This window comes from Amblyomma mixtum, chromosome 1 (assembly GCF_055824585.1).
Source record: "Amblyomma mixtum isolate Tamu chromosome 1, ASM5582458v1, whole genome shotgun sequence".
Taxonomy (NCBI): Eukaryota; Metazoa; Arthropoda; class Arachnida; order Ixodida; family Ixodidae; genus Amblyomma; species Amblyomma mixtum.
In genome coordinates, this window is record NC_143012.1 from 152,948,420 (window position 1) to 152,970,567 (window position 22,148).

Below are 22,148 nucleotides of genomic sequence, written 5' to 3' on the forward strand. Positions count from 1 at the left end.
TGACCTCCGAAATTTGCTGTGCGCTTATCACTATTGCAGCTTTTACTGGTTGTCATAGCGAAGCTCATTTTTTATATCTGCGGAAAAACTGCATTCATATCACACCATGTGTGCCAGCGCACGCCTTGAATAGTTTGTACATCGTCGGGTTCTAATACCGTGAATAAATTTATGCTTTTCAGGGGCTACTTTGACCGCGGTGTTTTCGTGGGCAATGCAATATCGGTTAACCACATAAAGTCGCGAGTAGCCTTTGACAATGGGTTGCATTTTATACTTCTTTGGATGCAGGTTCGCAGGAGAGAGACAAACGAAATTAGCGGTCTGTGAACTGTGGGAGGAAATAAGCGCAGATGTCCAGCTTGAAAATCGAGCGAAAGCTGTAGCACTTGGAAACGGTTTAGAATTGTGGGCCGCGGTTGAGTCAGATATAATTCGACAGCGAATATTTATGCCTGCGTCACTGTTTTCTTTTAGAAGAGGTAGTCACTTGGGTTGTTATGAATCGAGTCTGAGGCGCCGATGATATAAGTTATGAATAGAGCAAATATTACCTTGAGTGAGGATAATAACCAACGCCATAGTTCACAGCTCCTCTTACTGCTACCGCGCGATTGCAAACTTTTCGGTGTCCTCTCATATTCCTTGTTTCTTTGTACCATCTATCCCTAAAATAACTGCGGTGTGTTACAGACAAACCCGGAGAAGCGAAACCGAGATTTCTACTTTAAGTGAAGGACAAGGAAGCATATTTTGCGCTCGCGCTCCTGCACTTCCCGTCTACGTTGAAAGCCAAAAACAGGCTTTGAAACAGCCGTTAGATGTTCACTCAAAGAAACACATCTTTGTAGTGCTACTGAACCAGCTCCGCTAAGGCAGCGACACACCGGGAGCAGCAGTTAGCGTCCTCATCGTACGAATAGGATGCATGCCATCATTCGCTGAATACTGGAGAAAGGCAGTGCTGCGATGACCGCTCACACTGACAAGACGGCTGAACAGAGGTCGCGATGCACTATATACAGCGGATCGCATGATGAGTTGTAAGGACAAGCTTAGATAGCGGCGCCTCTTGATTCTAAACGGAGGAGCGCTTTATTCGCTGCAGAAAACGTGATACCTTAGAAGGGCATTATCACTATTCCTTTACAAAATATTTTAATGACTAAATCTGCGTAGTGCATAGAAATATTGTTCATTTTATGAACATGGGTGCTAAAATCAAAAGTACATTTCACCCAAAGAGAACCAGTTGTGATAAACACGATGAAGACCCTTGATTATCGTAAACATAGCTGCGAACCAAGCCTTCATCGTCTGCAGACCCGCACTTTATTGAAGTTCTTTACTCCCGCATGAGCAATACAAATGTCTGAGAAAGTTACGTCCGCTTAAATGTTGACAAAGGGTAAGATGTTCGCGGTAATAAAAGCGATACTTCCATAGTCTTAAGGACACCATTTCAACAGAGCAACAGAGGTTGTCAGTACTCGCTACATCACAGTTCCCGCGGTGGCACATTGGCGAAATTCAGGTACGAGCGGTCACTCGGTGCATCGCTGTGACTGTCACTGCGACCAAACACGTGTACTTGTACTATGAAAGCCAAGAGAAGTGTAGCGGCCCGGCAATGCGCGCACCCACGGCAGAAGCGTCGTGAGCCTCTGTGCATGCATTCATTCGGAGGGCTTGATATCCGCTTGCTCCTCGCCTCGTAGCCATGCCGCTGATGAAGTGACTCGGCGCGTGCAACGTTAGGAGGAAATGTATCGGGTTTGTCCCAGCTGGCCCAAAGACGCGGGTTCGATACCGGTCTCGGCGGTTGAATTTCGATGAAGGAAAAATTCTAGAGGCCCATGTAATGTGCGATTGTCAGTGCATGTTAAGGAACCCTTGGTGGCGAAAATTTCCGGAGCCTTTGCACATGGCGCCCCTCATAGTCTTGAGTTGTTTTGGAATCTTGAACCCCATAAACCATAAACCTTTCTCGTAATTTAATGGAGGCAATATAGGGGGGTTGGGCATATTTTATGCATTTCTCTAGAATATGGTCTACTGTCGAGCATCGTTTACGAAAGCCCGCCTGATCATTCGGTTGACTGAAATCTAAGGTTATCCTGAATCTATTAGCAAATACCTTAAAAGAAACTGACAAGAAGCTGACCGGTCATAATGTTTAAAGTCCTTGAAGTCTCCTTTCTTACAGCTTAAGATAAGGTTAGCATTCTTCCAAGCTAGTAGTACGCGCGAGGCCAACGGGAATTGCGTATAAAGGGAGGGTAATTTCTCTAGCCCAGTCTTCCCTTCGTCCTTCAAGAGAATCGGTTACTTGTTCCTCACCAGCTGCTTTCCCGTTTTCCATTGCTCCTAAGGCTTTCTTTCCATTTTCTTTCGATACTGGCCAGGTTTCCCTTTGTTGTGTGCTAAAAGCTCGCGCATTAACGCCCTGATTGCGTTTCCTGCTTTATAGGTTGTAGAAAACTCTTCGGGTACTTTAACTACAGTATCCATACTGCTGCTGACATTAACCTCTTCGTCTTTTAGCGCGTACATCTCGTTTTTACCTATCCCTAATTTTCTCTTCACCTCTTTAAGGCTACTTCCTTTAGAGCATAATCGATTGTCACTATATTAAACTTTTTCATGTCAACTACCTTGCGCCTGCTAGCTTTGATAGCTCTGCCAGTTCTATTCGGTCTGCGTGGTTAGACGCTTTCATGCTTTGACGTTTCGTAATAAGATCTTCCGTTTCGTGAGATAGCTTGCCAGTACATTGTCGAACCATCTTACCACCTACTTCTGCTGCACACATCACAACGATAGCTCTCACATTATCATTCAATGTTTCCACATTGAGATTGTCTTCCTCAGTTAAAGCTGAGTATCTGCTGTGCACTGATATCCTGAATTCCTCTATTTTCGCTCTTACCACCAGCTTGGTCGTGGTACTCCACTTCATTAGCCTGTGCCGTTCAATGTTCGAGTCTAACCTAATTTCAGACCTCACCATCATGTGGTAGCTACTACACACCTTTTCGAGGACCTCCATATGCTGCACGATACCAGGCTGAGCGCTTGTTATGAAGTTTATTTCATTTTTAGTCTGACCATTGGGGCTCTTCCACATTGACTGCCTGATCTCTCATTCCCGGAAAAAGGAATTTATTACCCGTAAATTATTTCTCTCAGCGAACACTCCTAACAACTCCCCCTGATATTAATGAAGCCTACGCCATACTCGCCTACCACCTGGTCTCCGGCCTGCTTCTTGCCTACCTTCGCATTGAAGTCGCTCATCAGTGCAGTATACTGCGATTTTACTTTGTTTGTTGCCGATTGCACGTCTTTATAGAAGCTTTCAAAGATCTCCTCCTCAAGGTTGGATTTAGGCGAGTAGGCAAGTATCACCTTCAGCTTGTACCTATTATTAAGCCTAATTACGATAGCTGCCCCCCTATCGTTTATTCTATAAAACTTCTCTATGCTGCCAGCTATATCCTGATTGATGTGGAATCCCACACCTAGTTCTCGTCTGTCCGCTAATCCACGATAGCACAGCAGGTGCCCGGCCTTCAGTACTGCATACGCCTCACCTGTCGTACTAACCTCAGCCTTATGACATCCCATTTAATGCCCTCTAGTTCCTCGAACAGACTCCTAAGCCAGCCTCACTGGATAAGGCTCTAGCGTTAAGGCTGAGTGTGGATAAGGCTCAGTTTTCAATGGCGGCCTGCCCAGAGCCAGAGATTCTTAGCACGCTCCGCTGCGTCACAGGTCTGACCACCGCCTTTGTAAGTTGCTCAGCAGCCGCTGGGGGCTGAGAGCGGAGGGTTAATCCGCCTTTTAGCATCACCGATATCACAGGGTGTGTTTCGTCCACGACTATATGTAAAGCTAAAACGTTCTAGTTAAAAGCGCCTTTTCGTCAATGTTGTATTATCGCGAGTGGTGGGTAACAGAAAACAGTCAATACTTATTTGTGAAATCTAAAACGTAAAATTTTACCAATCACTGTTAGGCTCCTCATTTATCTTCAGATTTGTAGCTCACGTTACATAAATACGAGTTTGCTGACTTTAGAAAAGATGATCCTCGACCGAACCAAGTGATATAATGTTAGCCGTTATATGCATCTATTTGGGGATGCGCATATTCATCTCACATGGCCCCCTTATATGCTTTTCAAAAAAGAGCTCTTCAAATTGTCGCGCAAAACATTCAGAATGCTCATCTGGATGAATTATTGGCCGTTCTGGGTATTCTTAATATGTAGGACCTAGTAACTTATAATAACGCTTCCTTAATTCATCAGATCATTCACAACACACTCAATTTAATTACAGTATGTCTTCATCACTCACTATACACCAACATGTCTACTACAAGACACCGGCTCTTGCTTCCTATAGTATACACCAATTGTTGTCGACAAGCATTGCAATTTGCGGTTCCTTGTTTGTGGAATAGTCTTGATTATAATGTTCAAATTTCACCTACTCCTCATGCCTTTGAAAAACAATTACAACATTTTCTACTCAATTCATCCTAGTGTACATTCTTTAGTGCTTTAGTTTGTGTTTTTGTTTCTAAAATACCATGTTTACTTGATGTTTTTCACGAGTATCCAGTGCCTACTGCTGTAATATGCTTATTGCTAAATAGCTGCATTATTTGTTGCTGTCGGTTACATAATATGTATTAGCTTATAGTGTTCGGGACTGAAACAAATTTTTTTGGGTCCGTGAAGTTGTGTGTTTGTATTTCATGTTTTATGCTAAATAAATACACTTTCTTTCTTTCTTCTTATTCTTCAAACGCTCAACCAAAACCGGGGATCAGAAGAGCGCATTCCACCATGACTATGAAAGCGTGTCAAATATCGCGAGCGTGTCACGTGCTGTTTTAATGCAGGGATGTATTTAAACGGCTACACTGTTGTCTCTCTTTCCTCGTAATTTTTTTCACTTTATCGATCGCACAAGGAAATGACTATCTCCGACGCGGACACAAACACTGCCGCGTACAAAGTGAGGGGAGACCAAAGAAATAGATGCGGACGAAAAGATTTAAAAAACGGGCGCTTCGCAGCAAGCACATGTCATAACAGCTTATGCAAAGAGCATTTGCTTATCTATTAGCCAGCTTAATCTCCATACGGGATACTATACCTGCCGCATGCCCCCCAAAAATATTTTAAAATATTACTAAAAAGCCTCAAACCCGAGTCACCTCTCCATGAGTGATTACCCAGGAGAATTAAATGATATGCTGGTACTTACGTTGGACCATTATTAATAACTATACCGTACACACGAAATGTCCATCCACTGAACCCGTCGACATTATAGACTGAGGGCGTCGATCTTGTCCTTCCGTGCTGGAAAACGAGACGGTGTAAAAAAATTAACTTTTTTGGGCTCACTTGAAGGATGTCTGTCATATTGCCACTGCATTGCAAATTGCTACGACACAAAAGCGTTTCGTTGTTGTGTCCTTGAACTGCAGCCTTGAACTTCACATGTAATCGAATCGTTAGCTAGACTGGGTCGGTACATGGGAAGATGATGTGACGGCTAGAACCACAAAGAGCTCTGGGCCGCGTAAAATTTTCGAATTCCATCATCTTATGCAAATAACGTTTATGGAAACATCAATGCCTAGAAAGTATATCGAAAAGGGGAAAAGCGAATGTACAGTCCTCCACGTAGTTCTCTAGAGCCTTCGAGGCGTATGCTCTGTTGTGCATTTATTCCAATCGCAACTGCTAGTCGGCCCAAGTACAGATCTCAAAGACATTAAGAGTTGGATGCGTTCGACGGGAATGTGCATGCACTATAAGTCCATGTTGCGAGCCCTAGGGCACTGGTAAATGACATGAGTGTGCTTCCCAGGTGTGTGCACGACTATATACCATTCTGTCTGTCACAAAATTGTTAAGTCTGCTTAACCTGTAGCGAATGACGATGTACAGTCTTTGTCAAAAGTTTAGAGCCCAGGGGGTTTGCTTCTAAGCCTCGCAGTGGGACTCCTGTAACATCCGTGGTGGTCCTACCCATTGAAGGAGGCAGGACCAGAAATCTTCTTACCTTCAGAAAATTTGGAGCGCTGGAGATGCATTACGAACCAGACCGTGTGCTTGAGAAGCAAACCCCCTGGGCTCCAGACTTTTGACAAAGGCTGTACTTATAAGGACACTATGAAAGCGCAATCTAAGTTTCGTTACTGATAAAAATAGATTCTACAGATGTTTCTCTATACGGTGATGATTGTTCGATAGCTTAAAGAGACATTTACTGGAGACAAAATTGTGTTCGAAAAATTTTCCGTCACTCCATTTAAACTCGTGACGTCGACGTCAAAATCGGCTCAGTTTTTGCAGTTAACAGGTGCGGACATCAGCATTTGAGTGAGTATTGGAGTCTGGCAGCAAGGTATGGGATCCGCCTAACGTAGCTGATAAAGAACTTGAGAAAGTTCTGCCCTTAGTGGCTGGATACACACTTGAAAAGTCATTTAAACAGCGTAACTTCAGCGCAACAACATCTAAAACGGTTCTAGCTTGGGAATCAGACCACCACGCAACCAAGCTGAGGGTCAAACTTTTCTATAACATTCACTACCCCCACAGGGGCATGCGACGCGAAGCATACATCTTCAAACCATATTATCTAGCCGAACGTTGTGATAATAATGAAAAGGTTTGTGGATACAATTGCAGGATGGCGACATGCAGCAACACGTTTTTTTACAAAAACCATTTGTCAATAAAACCGTTTCCCAGCGGTTGTCAAAACTATCTCGTCAATTAAGGTTTCTATTCAACTTTGATCCAGGATATGCAATTTCATTGTTAGATTTGGAGAAGTTATCTGTGCGCAGCTGCCACGCTTTCTGTCTTTCACAGTGTACTCCACTTTATCTTTGCACAGTACTTGCGTGAAATACACACTTGAAGTTTTCTGTAGCATATCTTTTGCATTTCCATGTGTACTGCGTTAATGTTTTGTTTTCAGGTGAAACCTCTTCTAGCCCCATTAGATGAAGACTTTATTCACATCCTCCTCATATGCCCTACCTTCCCACACCCTCCGTCTCCAAACACGACGAAGTCATAATGGCGGACTCTCTTGGCCAGTTCCGCTGCTGCTGACCAGCGCCAGATAATTACTGACGCATTGAAGAGGACAGCCCTCCAAAGGCTTTTCTTTGCCCCTTAAGGGCAGCCCCCCTAAGAGCAGCCTCGTGCCACGTAAGGGGGCAGGGTTTTCCCCCCCCTCCCTCTGCATTTCTTGGCAACAAATGTTTCCACCCCCACCAGACGAAATTCCATCGGTGACCGTCGTTGCTGAGGCCTAGATATGATCCCTAAAGAATGACCTCGCAACAGCCCTTGTGTAGCCACCGAAGCGACGAATGCGATGACGGTATGCACAACAGATACCAAGAGCGCCTCCATTGCCTCCGACACGACACATCCTTTGGTGGTACGGCATAACTGGCGGACCTCTATGAGGGGCAAGTATTTCCGACCTTGGTATCAAAACTGCGACGCTACCGTTCATTTTACACCGGCGGGTGGTGTCGTACGATCTCTCGTTGCTTATATGTGCTAGTCAAGTTCGCGCTAGCTTGCGACAGGGATTCCAACCGACGACATATGCAGATTTATTTGCATGCTTCCTCGGACTACCTGTTCCCTTAAGGCCACATACTGGCTGAATGGTAATGGCGCTTGGCTCCTGACCCGAAAGACGCGGGTTGGATCCCGGCGGCGACGGTAGAATTTTGATGGAGGCGAAATTCTAGAGGCCCGTGTACTGTACGATGTCACTGCACGTTGAAGAACCCCAGGTGGTCGAAATTTTCTGAGCCCTTCACTACGGCGTCACTCATTGCCTGAGTCGCTTTGGGACGTTAAATCCCCTTAAACCAAGCAATCTTCCCTTAAAGCGCGGTTGAGAAGTGTACCGATATGTGAAAGAGCTACTGGTCTATTTTCTTTCCTCGAAAACCGAATTTCATATCAAAATTTGGATGCAACCGTTCGTCGTACCGCGTTTAGGCTGGTGCCATAAGATTTATTGTTTCATGTAGCACCCAGCTGCTAGTCAAGTTCGAGACTAGGGGTGGTATTCTGCCGGTGTCGCCTTTTGCGATATGTCGCATATGGGCGGGGCCTAAAAAAGTGCTTACAGATGCTCGAAGAAACGGAAAAAGCCGCCGGCACTTTCGTCTTCGGTGCATTCATTCAATCCGAGAAGCGACAATTTACCACTGCTGATTCACTAGCAGCAGTAGTTTCGTATCTTTTATAGCAAGAATATTTGCCATCACATGACGTCTAATGTTCAAAAAAACATTTGCAAATTTAATATAAACTCACTTTACTTCATTTAAGTCTATAAAACACCGCGAAAAAGCTCCAAATCTATTTTTCTTTCGTTCGGGACGGTTGTGCTAGGTTTCGGCTGCGTTTCGGGCAGTTGCAGACGGTAGCAGTGTAGCTGGAGGTCCCATTAGGCTTGCGGGCTCCAGAATCGAGAGCGTATCTAAAAAACTAGGCTGAATTGCAGCTTAAACTTTATCGGCGAAGCAAGGTAAGTCATAGCGTAAAGTAAGAACACCAGTAGTTGCCGGTAAACATGCCGACTGGAATCGCAAGGACTGCTGAATTGGCTGAAGCGGGCGGCTCTCGCTTGAAAGGACGTCGCCATGTTTTCACGCTAAGGGCGCAAAAGCCGCAACTGCCGATTGCGTTTGTACGCTAACGGTAGCCCGTCGCCCGCGCGAATCGATTCAGCGCGTTCCGTTGTTCGACTAAGCGTAGTAAATGGGGCGACGTCACGATGACGTAGCAGGAAGGCGGGTCCGTGTCGTCACGCCGCCGTCACCGCGGCTCGAGCCAATCAGCGAAGAGCGAATGCGACATGTCGCAAAAGGCGACACCGGGAGAATACCACCCTAGCTCACAACAGATTGCAAACGACGACATATACATGTATAATTAAGATGCTCTTTCACAGCATGTGAGCGGTCTTTAGTGGGCTCCGTATCTTCGCTTTAAAGTATGTTTTTGGGTGAAGCAGAAGCTTTAATTATTATTAGTTCTGCATACCCATGTGTACTGCGTCTTTGTGTTATTTCGTAGATGACAATACCTATTATGTTTTGTTTCTGCCAGGAATTCATGTGTTATGTTTATGTATCACCCCTCCCCCAAAGGACAAAAAATAAGCACGAACCTCCTGGCAAGCCTAGCGCTTTCGATCAGCGAGGGGTTCTTACCTTGAACGCAGTTACTCTGTCAAGGCAGTTACGCTCTATCCGGTGGTATAGTAATGTCCGCTGTTTACCCCCCGCGCCCGGATACTGAGCTTCACCAAGCTGCTGCGTATTTTGCTTACGAGCAGCGTCTACAGCTCTGGTTTCGGCATAACAGCGTCTCGCCTCATCGATGGCACTGTTTTGGTCAAATGTTTAGGGGAATCCCCCAAGGTGGAGTAGATTTGTAATAAGGGAGTAATTACTCATTGGCATCCACCCGAGCGCAGCCACACGGCTACAAAGAAAAGCTGTACAGCTTTCTCAGAAACTTCGTAGTTAAAGAAAAATTCGTCCTGGTCCGGGGTTCGAACCCAGGACCACCGCTACACCGGAGCAGTCGCTCTGCCAATTGAGCTAACCAGGACGGCAAGCTTATGGTAGGACGAGAGCGAATTGATCAATAACTCGAAGTGGGAACTGTGTTGGTCAAATGCTTAGGGGAATCCCCCAAGGTGTAGATTTGTAATAAGGAAGTAATTACCCATTGGCATCCACCCGAGCGCAGCCATACGGCTACAAAGGAAAGCTGTACAGCTTTCTCAGAAACTTCGTAGTTAAAGAAAAATTCGTCCTGGTCCGGGGTTCGAACCCAGGACCACCGCTACACCGGACAGTCGCTCTACCAATTGAGCTAGCCAGGATTTTTTTTCTTTATTACCGGACACTGACACATTTCAAAATTGTACACGGAACAAATCAGCCAGCTCACAGCCAAATGTTCACATAGAAATGATAGTAATAAGTAAGCTGTCATCCTTAGGTGGGATGACGTTGTCGTGTTAAAATTCTCTCAAATGGATCAAGGGTTCTAATCTTGGCAGCCATTCGGGAACTGTATGCTTCAATTTGTGCATTTCAACAAACGCATGCATACTTTCACGAAAGTAGAGCCTTGCAGGGCGAGCATCGGGGTCTAAATGAAACCCAGCCATCCGGGACCGCCAGAGGCTGTGTAGACCGATTAACATGACGGTATCCAGAGGCACGCCATCTTCGTTATCTGTTGACAGGAACCTGATGCTACGTGTATCTAACGGTAAGTCTTTTTTAAGGGTTCTTTGCAGCACGTCCCAAAAATAAACCCCCTCCCAACAGTGTAGAAAAACATGATCTATTGTCTCAGGCTGTTTGCATATCAAACAAAGTGACCCCCATGGCAGAAAAAAGCCCCTGTCCTCAAGAAATGTTTTTACCGATAACGTTCCAGTATGCAGCTTAAAGAAAAACGTTTTTACTCCGGGGGAAACTGGCATCCTTTTTACCCGCTTCAATACGTCTTGACCCGGATAGCCGCTGTACAAGGCTCTGTACAGAGGAACGGAGAAAAAGTCATCGCATACATCCTTATACAATTTTTTCCTATTGACTGAGCACAAATATTCAACCGAAAAACGAGTTGTCAAAATTCTGACACTGTTTACGACCTCTCTTAAAAAACCAAAGAGGCGCCCTGGCATACTTTCTGTGGCAACAACAAAATTTGGCAACGCCCGCACGAGCCTTACTTGGCAAACAGTGCGCAGAAATGGATCAGTGACGTCGCGTAAGAAAAGGAATCTGTTTACGAGCTGTCGTGCGAATAAGTGTGCTAGCCCAAGACCCCCGTCTTTGACACTCCGAAACAAGTTATCCCGTCTACACCTTTCCCAATTCGACGCCCAAACAAAAGTGGCAAACACCCGATGCAGCCTCTGAATGTTTAACCTGGAACAGTGAAGCGTTTCCATTACATACCACAACTTGGCCACAAAAAAACAGATTACAGACCGTTGCGCGTGCAAAGATAGACAGCGGCACACCGCTCCATTTGTCAGCCTTCTCACATATTTCTTGGGCTTGGTCGCGCCAAAATGGCTCACTGTCTTCATAACAGTCTAAAGGCACACCCAAATACTTAACCGGTGTTGTGATCCAAGCCACGTTGGCAAACGTGCAAGGCGTCGATGGCCACTCTCCGTGCCAAAACCCTAGACACTTTCCCCAATTCACTGGACTTCCAGTTGTCGTGCTGAAATCTTTCACGGCATCGACTGCCACGCTAACGCTCTCTCTGTTCGCACAGAAGACGGCTACGTCATCGGCATACGCCAAAAGTTTGACCTCCGTCATGTGGACTTGGAAGCCCTGTACATCTTCATTCTCAAGGATTGACAAGCAGAAAGTTTCAATATAAATGCAGAACAGAAGCGGGCTGAGGGGGCAACCCTGACGCACCGAACGTCGCACGTTTACGGGTGCACCGAGTTCCTTGTTGACAATTAATCTTGTAGTGCAGTTTCGGTACTCCAAGGCCACGCCCCCACTGATAACAGAACCCACATTAATGTAATCTAGAACTGCAAACAAGGCATCATGTGAAACACAATCAAACGCTTTTTCAAGGTCGAGCTGTAGAACCGCGACGCTACCGCATGTTGCGTCACAACACTCCAGTACGCATCTGGCCTTATGTATGTTGGTAGCAATGGCCCTTCCCTTGATGCCGCAAGTCTGGCGAGGCCCAACAATCTCCTTAATAACGGTCTGTAATCTGGCTGCTAGTACTTTCATTAGTATTTTGTAATCAACATTTGTTAGGGCTATTGGCCTGTATGACGTCACCAATCTCAATTTCTCAGTTTGTTCTGTTTTGGGGATTAGTATAGTATGTGACGACGCAAAAGAAGGGGGCAACATGTTAAGATCATAGCCTTCGTTAAATACTGCAGCTAACAATGGGGACAACACTTTTTTAAATACTTTATAAAAAGCCGCGCTCAAGCCGTCAGGCCCTGGCGACTTTCCTGGATTTAGATTATCAATGGAACGCTCAACTTCATGCTCGGAAATCGGCAGCTCCAACCTTTCTGTGGTGTCAGCATCTAGTCGTGGCAAGGAAGAAAGAAACACGCGCTTAAACCTGTCCATGTTCATGTCGCGAAAAGCAAACAGTTGCTGATAGTATTCGTAAAACGCACGTGCAATGCCGTCTTTATCTGTCACGAGGTTGCCGTTCCACTCTATTTCTTCTATGTCGTTTCGACGAGCATGCGCTTTCTCGAGACCGAGAGCCCGTTTAGTGGGCGTCTCGCCTGCTGCGCATCTTTCGGCCCTGGCGCGAACGAGCGCTCCTCGATAACGATCCTCTTCTAATAACTCAATTCTCTTTTTCAGTTTTCTAATATCCTCATTATAGACCCCTGGCTCTTTGCACTCGTGCGCTATTAACTGATTTAGTGTCGCCCTTAAACATGCTTCTTCTTGCTTTTCATCATGTCGAATACAACTGGCTCTTTCTATAGCTTTCATCTTAATTTCTTGTTTGCACCATTCCCACTGCTCTCCAATGGTGGTGCACGGCCGTTGTTCTATCTCTTTAAGCTTCCCTGCAATTATTTCAACTAAAGCTTCGTCTTCTAAGAGTTTGGAGTTTAGCTTCCACAGTCCCCACACAAATTTTTTCCTTCGGTTTCTAGGGCCGATTGTACATTTCACAAGACAGTGATCCGAAAAAGACACTGGCATAACGACATAATTTCGGCATTTCGGAATCGCATCCAACGATAAATAAATACGGTCGAGCCTGGCATGACTAGAACCTTGAAAATGCGTGTATTTCACGCTGCGCGCTCCCTACAAACACTCCGCTACATCATCTAGAGCAAATTCGCCAACTAGCTGCGACAAAACATCCGTGCTTGCGTCTCTAAAGGCGCGGCTACTTGTCTTATCTCGAGCACTTAAGACACAATTGAAATCGCCCATAACGACGAGTTGTCGCCCAGTATTTAGATATCGCTGGATGCTCACGAAAAAATTTAACCTTTCATCAGCCGCATTCGGTGCATAAACACAAAGAACGCGCCATTCACTGTTATGAAAAACGAAGTCACACACAATAAAGCGACCCTGCATACATGAAATCACTTCCTGCACTGTCAGTCCTGGCAACTTCTTAACGAACAGAAGGCACCCGGCCGATGTGCCAACCGCGTGACTAACAGCCACATCGTACCTCTACGTGAAACGCTGCACCATGCTCCCCGTGTCCTCTTCCCCTTCTATTTTGGTTTCCTGAACCGCCAACACGTCCACGTCCTGGTCCGTTAAAATACGGTATACTTGACTTTGCTTTCTTTTCGATGCAAACCCACGGACGTTAAGCGTTGCTACGCTCAGTGACAGTTGCATCGCCATTTTCATACTTTAGAAGGACGCTGGGAGCATGGTGCTTACCTTTCGCGCCTAGCACGTCGCTAGACGCTTCCAGAAGTCCCGCCGCCATAGTAATTATCGGGCTCGACGTGCTGCGAGAGCGGCTTTTCGGCTGCCCTCCGGCCCGTCCCGATGTTAGGTTGCGGTCTGAAGGAAGGTCGTCGCCCCTGCACAGTTTTCGTAGGTGGTTCCTCGGCGTTGCCAGGGGCCTGCTTTTCCGCCCCGTCACCGGCGTCGGCGTGCGGGCGCTTCGGCGCACTGCCAGCGCTCGTTGACCGGCCGCCGTTTTCCGCATTCGTGTTCTCAGCCGCCGATGTTTCCGGAGTACTTGTCCCTTGAAGGGGCGCTTCCTCGCTCACGGGCGCCTCCGAAACAACGGATGGCAGTGCCTGTGTCTTGTCCACGCCCTCGCACGCCTCCTTTTCCGTGGTCGTCGGAGTTGTCACGCTGGGGGCCACCGCAGAGCTCTCCACACCGTCGGTCCCTTTGGCTGCCTCCTCAGCCTCGACGACGTCCATAATGTCTTCCGGTGTCTCCTCTCTGAGCGCTGGCACCGTTGCGGCAGCGTATGTGCGGACACACCCATCTTCCGAATGTCCGAAACGTCGGCAGCGTGAGCAGCGAGGTACCTTGCACTCACGTCGGACATGTCCGCTGCCCTGACAACGCAGACACTGCATGGGCCGCCCAGGCACGACCACAAGGGCCAGCTCACCGGCGACTCGTATCTGGTGGGGGAGGTCGTCCGCTTTCATTCCAGGCTTCAGCTTGAGCAGCACTATCCTCGTGGTGGAGCCCTTTTCTTTCACACCTTGCACACGCCAACGCTCACGGGTTACCTCTATCACGTTCCCGAAGGCCGCAACGCAGTCCGGATATCTTCGTCGGCGACGCCGTGCAGCATCCAGTGTAGCCGCAGTTTCAGCACCTGGTCCTCGGGGTCGAATATAACACACCGGCGTCCTTTAACTGGAAGCTCCTTGAAAGCCGCCAATCGCTTTGTTGCTTCAGCGCTGTTGAGAGTCACCGCCCAAACATGGTTGATTTGGTACGCCCCCAACGCCACTACGTCGGGGAGCGCACCCGCTTGGGCGAGGGCGTCACGAAAATCTTCGACCTTGTAAGGCCGCGCTCGCATGTCGCCGTGCAAAAACACGGTGTTGAGAACAACACGTCCTGTTGGCAGGTTCCGCAAAATAATCTCGTAATCCTTATCGGCTTCCATGTCGGACCTGTTTCCGCGGCCAGCAAGGGCCGCTATCGCCGCTCCACAGGAGCTCATGATTCTGCGACCGTTCACGACAGTGGCCGGAAGTAGACTAATTGAGCTAACCAGGACGGCAAGCTTATGGTAGGACGAGAGCGAATTGATGAATAACTCGAAGTGGGAACTGTGTTGGTCAAATGTTTAGGGGAATCCCCCAAGGTGCAGTAGATTTGTAATAAGGGAGTAATTACTCATTGGCATCCACCCGAGCGCAGCCATACGGCTACAAAGGAAAGCTGTACAGCTTTCTCAGAAACTTCGTAGTTAAAGAAAAATGAGTAATTACTCCCTTATTACAAATCTACTCCACCTTGGGGGATTCCCCTAAACATTTGACCAACACAGTTCCCACTTCGAGTTATTGATCAATTCGCTCTCGTCCTACCATAAGCTTGCCGTCCTGGTTAGCTCAATTGGTAGAGCGACTGCTCCGGTGTAGCGGTGGTCCTGGGTTCGAACCCCGAACCAGGACGAATTTTTCTTTAACTACAAAGTTTCTGAGAAAGCTGTACAGCTTTCCTTTGTAGCCGTATGGCTGCGCTCGGGTGGATGCCAATGAGTAATTACTCCCTTATTACATGGCACTGTTTTCGCCACCACTTTCCTGCCACGTTGCAGCACTGGGCCTATGCACTGGGATCGATTGATTTCCCAAGTCAGCTTGGTTTTTACCACAGCGCCTTTACTACGGCGAGACCAGATGCAGTGATTCGCGCGCTTTTCTTCTCGCCCTCCATCCTGACTGTGTCTCTATGAGCCGGTCTCTGCAGCGGCATCGCACGCCTATTTGGCTGCATGCACCTCTGACTCGCATATGATGCGATGCGCCATAACATGTCCTTCTGGCTCCAGGGGTGGTATTCTCCCGGTGTCGCCTTTTGCGACATGTCGCATTGGCTCTTCGCTGATTGGCTCGAGCCGCGGTGACGGCGGCGTGACGACACGGATCCGGCTTCCTGCAACGTCATCGTGACGTCGCCCCAATTTACTACGCTTAGTCCAACAAGGGAATGCGCTGAAGCGATTCTCATGGGCGACGGGCTACGAAATTGATACTAGACGCCATGGATCCCACTCTCCTTGCCTGGTTTTTGAGTTGCGAAAAGTAGCGTGTCCGCGGACATCGCGACCAGTTTGCCTTGGCCGACGAATCTTGTCGGCGGCATTACCGGCTGTCGAAGAGCACAGCACTATGGCTACCGTCTGCTGAGTCGGACGGCCACTCGCCATGGGAACTTGCTTTGCACCGTCGTAAACAGACGACGAAGCAGACGTTGCCCGCTGCGACCAGATGGCCTTGGCAGCGCTTGTGCTCGCATCTACATGACCCTTCAAGACGTTAGTCCAACGAAACAGTGTCTGCACGAGCCAAAGAGGATTTAAAGTAATGTCACGACTTTTACAAACCTACAACTGAACATCAGAGAGTTTTAGTATTGCGGGCTTTGCGTAATTGCGTGCATAGAGGAATAGTGGGTCCAGAGTGCGCATGCGCAGAACGCTAATGGGGAAATTGCGTTAGCGTACGAACGCAATCGGCAGCTGCGGCTTTTGCGCCCTTAACGTGAAAACATGGCGGCGTCCTTCCAAGCGAGAGCCGCCCGCTTCAGCCAATTCAGCAGTCCTTGCGATTCCGGTCGGCATGTTTACCAGCAACTACTGGTGTTGTTGGTTTTCGCTATGATTTAGCTTGCTTCGACAATAACGTTTAAGCTGCAATTCAGCTGGTTTTTGAGATACGCTCTCGATTCTGGAGCGCGCAAGCCTAATGGGACCTCCAGCTACACTGCTACCGTCTGCAACTGCCCGAAACGCAGCCGAAACCTACCACAACCGCCCGGAACGAAACAAAAATAGATTTCGAGCTTTTTAGTGGTGTTTTATAGACTTAAATGAAGTAAAGCGAGTTTATATTCAATTTGCAAATGTTTTTTGCACATTAGACGTCATGTGATGGCAAATATTCTTGCTATCAAAGATACGAAACTACTGCTGCTAGTGAATCAGCAGTGATAAATTATCGCTTTTCGGAGTGAATGAAAGCACCGCCGACGAAAGTGCCGGTGGCGTTTTGCGTTTCTTCGAGCAACTGTACGCACTTTTTTAGGCTCCGCCCTAATGCGACATGTCGCAATAGGCGACACCGGGAGAATACCACCCCAGCTCCCATGCGTGCACTTGCTTCTTCGTCGCTGCCCCCTCTCCTGCTTCAGCCTAGTGATGGTGGTCACGTGAGAACGGACGCGCCGGTGAAGACGTCGACATGGTGAATCTGTGGTAACTTCTCATAAAAGGCTAGCAGTGGAACAATACGCACATGCAGATCATGGATGCTGCAGCTCGTGCATGGTGATATGATTGAAATACCTTTCAAGCAGCTTACACGTACGAGTTAGTCTACGAGCGCCAGACTACTCATTGGCATAACATAGCTGCTTGTTCGAACTCAGGCTTGTTGTAAGAAACGTTCTAGCTCTTGGAGAGGTTCTCCTCTTCACCACAAGTGCAGTTCGGTCGGACATAGCAAAAATTTGGGCTGACCTCCACCTTGGGTATAACTTGACGTGCGCACTCCAAAACGTCGAAATGGCATGAGAGCGTACGTCAGAGCTGCGGTGGATGCGGCCGTTCAAGAAGTATGCGAGGGAGTAAGAGTCCACAGACATCTGGCAAGCCCAGGAGCTAGGCCCTGGTTGTCCTCCACGTAAGCCTCAAGACCTAACCGACACAGACGGCTCAGCAGAGTACTGAGTGCGAAAGAAAAGGAGAACCTTGATACGTGATGCCAGCAGGGTCTGAATCAATGGTTCCTAATATAAGGGCTGCCAAGGACGATCCCCTTCCTTGACATAATGGGCCAATGGAATGTGTGGGGACGCACTCGTCCCCTGTGGTTTGCTTTCCCGCAATGCACCCTCAACTCGTTCTCTGTGGTTAGCTTCCCCGCATGCACTCTCCTCAGTTGTGTTACTTTAACTAACAGGGGAGGGCGCTCGCGTCGCAGTGGCACTAGCGCCACGGATGGCGTTTGCTGCTCGCGCGCGGGGGAGAGACAGCTCTCTTCTGCTCGGCACCGGGAAAGCGCACAGACTCGCCGCGCGCCGCTCCGCTCTTCGCCGCGGGCGCCTCGTGGTCGGAACATGCTCCCGCCACACCGTCCCGGCCGGCCTGGGAGCTTGCCTTTTGCCTTAGCGTGGGCGAACGTTCGCTCGTAACCATGCTGGTGAGTCGGACATCCTCGATTCCTCAGCGTATTTTGTTGCTAGCTGGCCTTATTGTTGTTATAGCAATAAATGCCTTGTTTGTGTCAGCCAGTGTGTCGTTCTTTTGTTCCCGTAGAGCAAGGCGCGCCGTGCTCGGCGTGCGCTCGGTAGCGCTCGCAACCACGGGGTGGGGTCCGCGTGGTTTTGAACTGTGTCAGCCGTGGTTAAGCCGGGAGAACATATTTATCTCCCCCTATTAAACCCCACAAATGAAAGCATGAAAATTATATGCAGAGAATTTCGACAATGGATAGAACTTGTCCCCACATCCTGCGCAACGGAGTAGCAGCAGGACACCCTCTACAGCGAGCGAGAAGCCAACGAACTTGGCTGCAGGCTTGGCGCAGTGCTTGTACTTTTCTAGGGCTCCAGCCAGCCCACAAAGACCGGAGATGGACAGTCCTGGAGTGGACCCAGTGGTTCCACGTACGAAGGGCTTGGGTAAAGCATTGGTCCGAATAGCAACTTCACCACCTCCGATGAAAAACAGGCGAACAATGGGGTCGCAAGCCTAAATAACGAACAATAACAGGGCACAATATGTACATGGGGATGTTGAGGAGGAGGCGGACCCGATTGGAAGACACAGGCTCCACATTCAATGAAGCAAACGGAGAAGACTATGCCAAAGAAGGGGCAAAAGCATCAGCTAAAGAGTTTTCTACCTCAACATAGAAGGGGGTCGACACGAAAAATAGTGACAAGAGCTATATGACTTCCTTCAGAAGAGAGAGATAGCCATTGCAGGACACACCGAAACGCATTGGTGCAACGATGAAGCCCCACCCCCTGTGAAGAGCTACTTATGGGAAGGTCAAAACCATGAGGGTAATGAAAGGACAGGTAGTGGGCTTGGATTTCTATGCAAAGCTAAACCAGGATGGCAGCGAATAACAGGCACATACCAAGGATCAAGACATCGCTTACCGGCAGCGTACCAAGATTAGCTCTCAGAGCGCATGCGCGAGCCTTCACCTCCTTGTCTTTTGTTGATACCTGCGGCCACCTGGTGGAATTGATACTTGAAGGAATTGGTGAGCGCTATAAAAACACGGAAAAGGGACGAACACACAGGACGAAGCGCTTGGCCCGATGTACTAGTACATGTAACCCACTCCCCTCTGTAATGCGCTCTGGCCCTGAGGGTAATGAAATAAATAAATAAATGTAGGGAGCCCCTTACTTCCCGCCCCTGGCACGCAGGCCTATAGGGGACGGGGCTGGGACCTCCGCGACAAAAGAATGGCGAATATGCATTGGTTCTTCGCGACTTCAGCCGACAAGCGGACAGCTCGCTGCACCGCCTCGGCGAGTTCTGTCCAACTATCGTGCACCTCCATTTCCAACAGCGGTCTGTAGATGTGGAGATGAGTGGGCCTATCTTTCTCTTTCGCCCTAATATTGAGGAACAGCGTGGCGTAGCATATTCTGCTAATGATGTACTCCTGCGTCAATTTCAGGAGGCTACGTTCTTTGAGGCCTCTGTCCTTGAGCGCGACCCTCCTGAAGATCCATGACTTGCGCAGCGTAGCTGACGAGCTTCTTGATAGTCCCTTCATTATAACCGTCCTCTTGGATAAACAGTCCGGGTACCCCATTCGGTCTAGGTGTGTGACGTCACGGAGGGTGTACGAAGCACACCTGGTATGCCTCCTCTCCCCAACGCTACGACGGCCACGGAGCGCACATCTGCCGGATTGATTCGTAGAAAATTTTATTTCCATCAACATAGGAGGCTCCCCTACTCAGGTATGCAGGCCCGAGCAGGGGGCCTGGACTAGGCGCGCGAGTATACAATGATTTTTCGCAGTCTCAGCCGCCACGTGGATGGTTTCTTTTTGTTCTTCAAGGTTTGGACTTTGAAGGGGGGTCTCCTAAGCTTCTAAGTCTCGGATGTTAGCCATAGCCCCAGGTGAGAAGGAGCGTTGACATATGATGTGGTAGTGTGCCTCTATGTCCGCAATGTTTACATTTATCATGTTTTCTGTCATCTATTTTGCGCTGGTGTATCCATACGGGATTTGGGTAGTTTCCAGCCTTCAGCCTTCGTAAGCTTCTCGTCTCTGCGTTGTTTAGTTGTTTGTGTGGTGTTGGGAATATTTTCCTTCTGAGCACGTAATATTCGCAGATGTCGCTGTATGTGTTGAAACTTTCCGCGGGTTCTGGGTTGTCGAGCCTTTCTGCGTTCGTCCAGTAGTGGATATCTCGGGCGAGCGTGTGAGCACCTTCGTTTCCACACATCGATTCGTGGCCTGGGGTTCATTTGAAAGTGGCTTGCGCGTGATCTCTTTTGATTCCAGGATTTTCTTCGCCTCGACTGAGACTCTTCCTTTCGCTGGGTTCCGTATAGTATTTTGCAGTCGCTGCATATTATGTTTGCCTTCGTGCTGGCGCAGGCTAGTGTAATCGCCACCTCCTAAGCAACGTCAGCATCTCATATCTTTATCGATGCCGTGATCAAGGGGGTATTAGTCCCGTTTACAACTGCTGCGAATGCAGGTCCCGATTTGCCAGTGGCTGCGTCTGTGTATGCTAGTGTTTGGCTCTAGTTCATTAATTTCTCTTTCGATGTCCTTGGCCCTGGCTTTTCTTTTTTTGTTGTGGGTGGGGCTCATATTTCTTGGCATGGGTGGGATGCGCAAATTGGCTCTCCCACCTTGGCTTAGGCAGGCTTTGGGGTTTGGCCCTCTGTCATACTGGAGCCCGGCCCATTATAGGATTTTTCGCTGTGTTTCGGGTTGGCTGAGTCTTTCTACTTGTACGACTCACGTGGCTTCCGCTACTTCCTCCCACGTGCTATGTACTCCCATTCCCATTAATCTGACTGTGGATGTACTGTTGGGGAGGCTGAGCAAGGGCCTTTGATGCTTTTTCTTATCACCGCATCGATTTGTTCTGATCCTCTTGCTGCTAAGGTCAAGTAGGTGTTGTACAGCAAACCCTGCTTATTTTGTGTGCCTTATTAAGCTCTTTTCTTTGTGTCCCGTTTTTGAGAGGTACTCTTCTGCTAAGGCCAGTGACTTGTGCGGCATATCCTTGTAGTTTGTGAATTAGGCAGCCATGTTTGCCATCGGCTTGAATAATTAGGCCATGGATCGTGATCTGGCTCACAAGGGGTACTTTTTAGCAATCTAATATGATGTCGAAACTTGGTTTTTATTATTACTTGTGTAGACTAGTAGTTCATATTTGGGCTACTAGCACTCGAGTGTTATTTTGGCTGCGTACTCCGTAACTGCTTTGGCCCCGTGTTGTACTTTCTGTGGTATTTCCGCGTGCGAACCTTGGTTTACCCAGATGTTCATGTAATCGGCGTACAGGCTATATTTGATGTCTGGGATTACTTTGAGCAGAAGCGCGAGGTTGATCATTGATATGTTGAAAAGCAGGGGCGGGGAGAGTACGGATACTTGTTGTGTGCCTCTACCTGTTTTGATGATTGGAGATTCAGCCTGTAGAAATTTAACCTTGAGCCTTCTCTCTGAGAGGAGGCTACATATGGGGGCGAAGGTTTTTGCGTCGACATTCATCCCCGCAAGGTTGTTCTTAAGGATTGCAACATGTCTTACATTGTCAAAGGCCTTTGTGAGGTCTCAGTATGACATTTAAGACCCTATTATATTGTCTATGATGCCGTGTTTTAGTCTCACTATGACTTCCTGTGTGCTGAGGAGTCTTGTGAAGCCAACCATTTCATGGGGACACAGTCTCTAGGTGTCCATGAAGTTGACGAGTGTTGTCTGGGTGACCTTTTCATTCAGTTTCCCTAGACACGAGGTGAGGGATTTAGATATCGGGTTTTCTAGTTTATGTGGTTTTCCAGGTTTGGGAATAAATATCACAGCCGCTGAGTTCTGCCTTCTCCCATACTTTTGCATTTATATGGTGAGGTTGGCTGTGCAGTCGTCGTGTGGGTTTCTTATTATTCTGTTAGTTATGCCATCCTGCCCGGATGCAGAATTCTTTTTGAGGCTGGTAATCTGTGCTCTGACTTCAGCTTCTGTTATGCGCTTCTCGAACTATGAGTTGTATAATCCCGAATATGTTGAAGGTGCTTGAATGGTGCTGTCACCAACATAATTGTATTTGAGTCTGCTTTT

The 22,148-nt window shown here is 48.0% G+C and overlaps 1 protein-coding gene across 1 annotated transcript in view; it reads right to left on the reverse strand.

Moving 5' to 3' along the window:
- Nucleotides 1–22,148, reverse strand: part of LOC149368007 (uncharacterized) — a 151,956-nt gene that overhangs the window by 103,799 nt on the left and 26,009 nt on the right. The window contains exon 2 of the mRNA XM_089575514.1: nucleotides 5,280–5,377. Coding sequence (XP_089431640.1) covers nucleotides 5,280–5,377 — 98 coding nt within the window. The remainder of the gene's footprint in view (nucleotides 1–5,279; nucleotides 5,378–22,148) is intronic.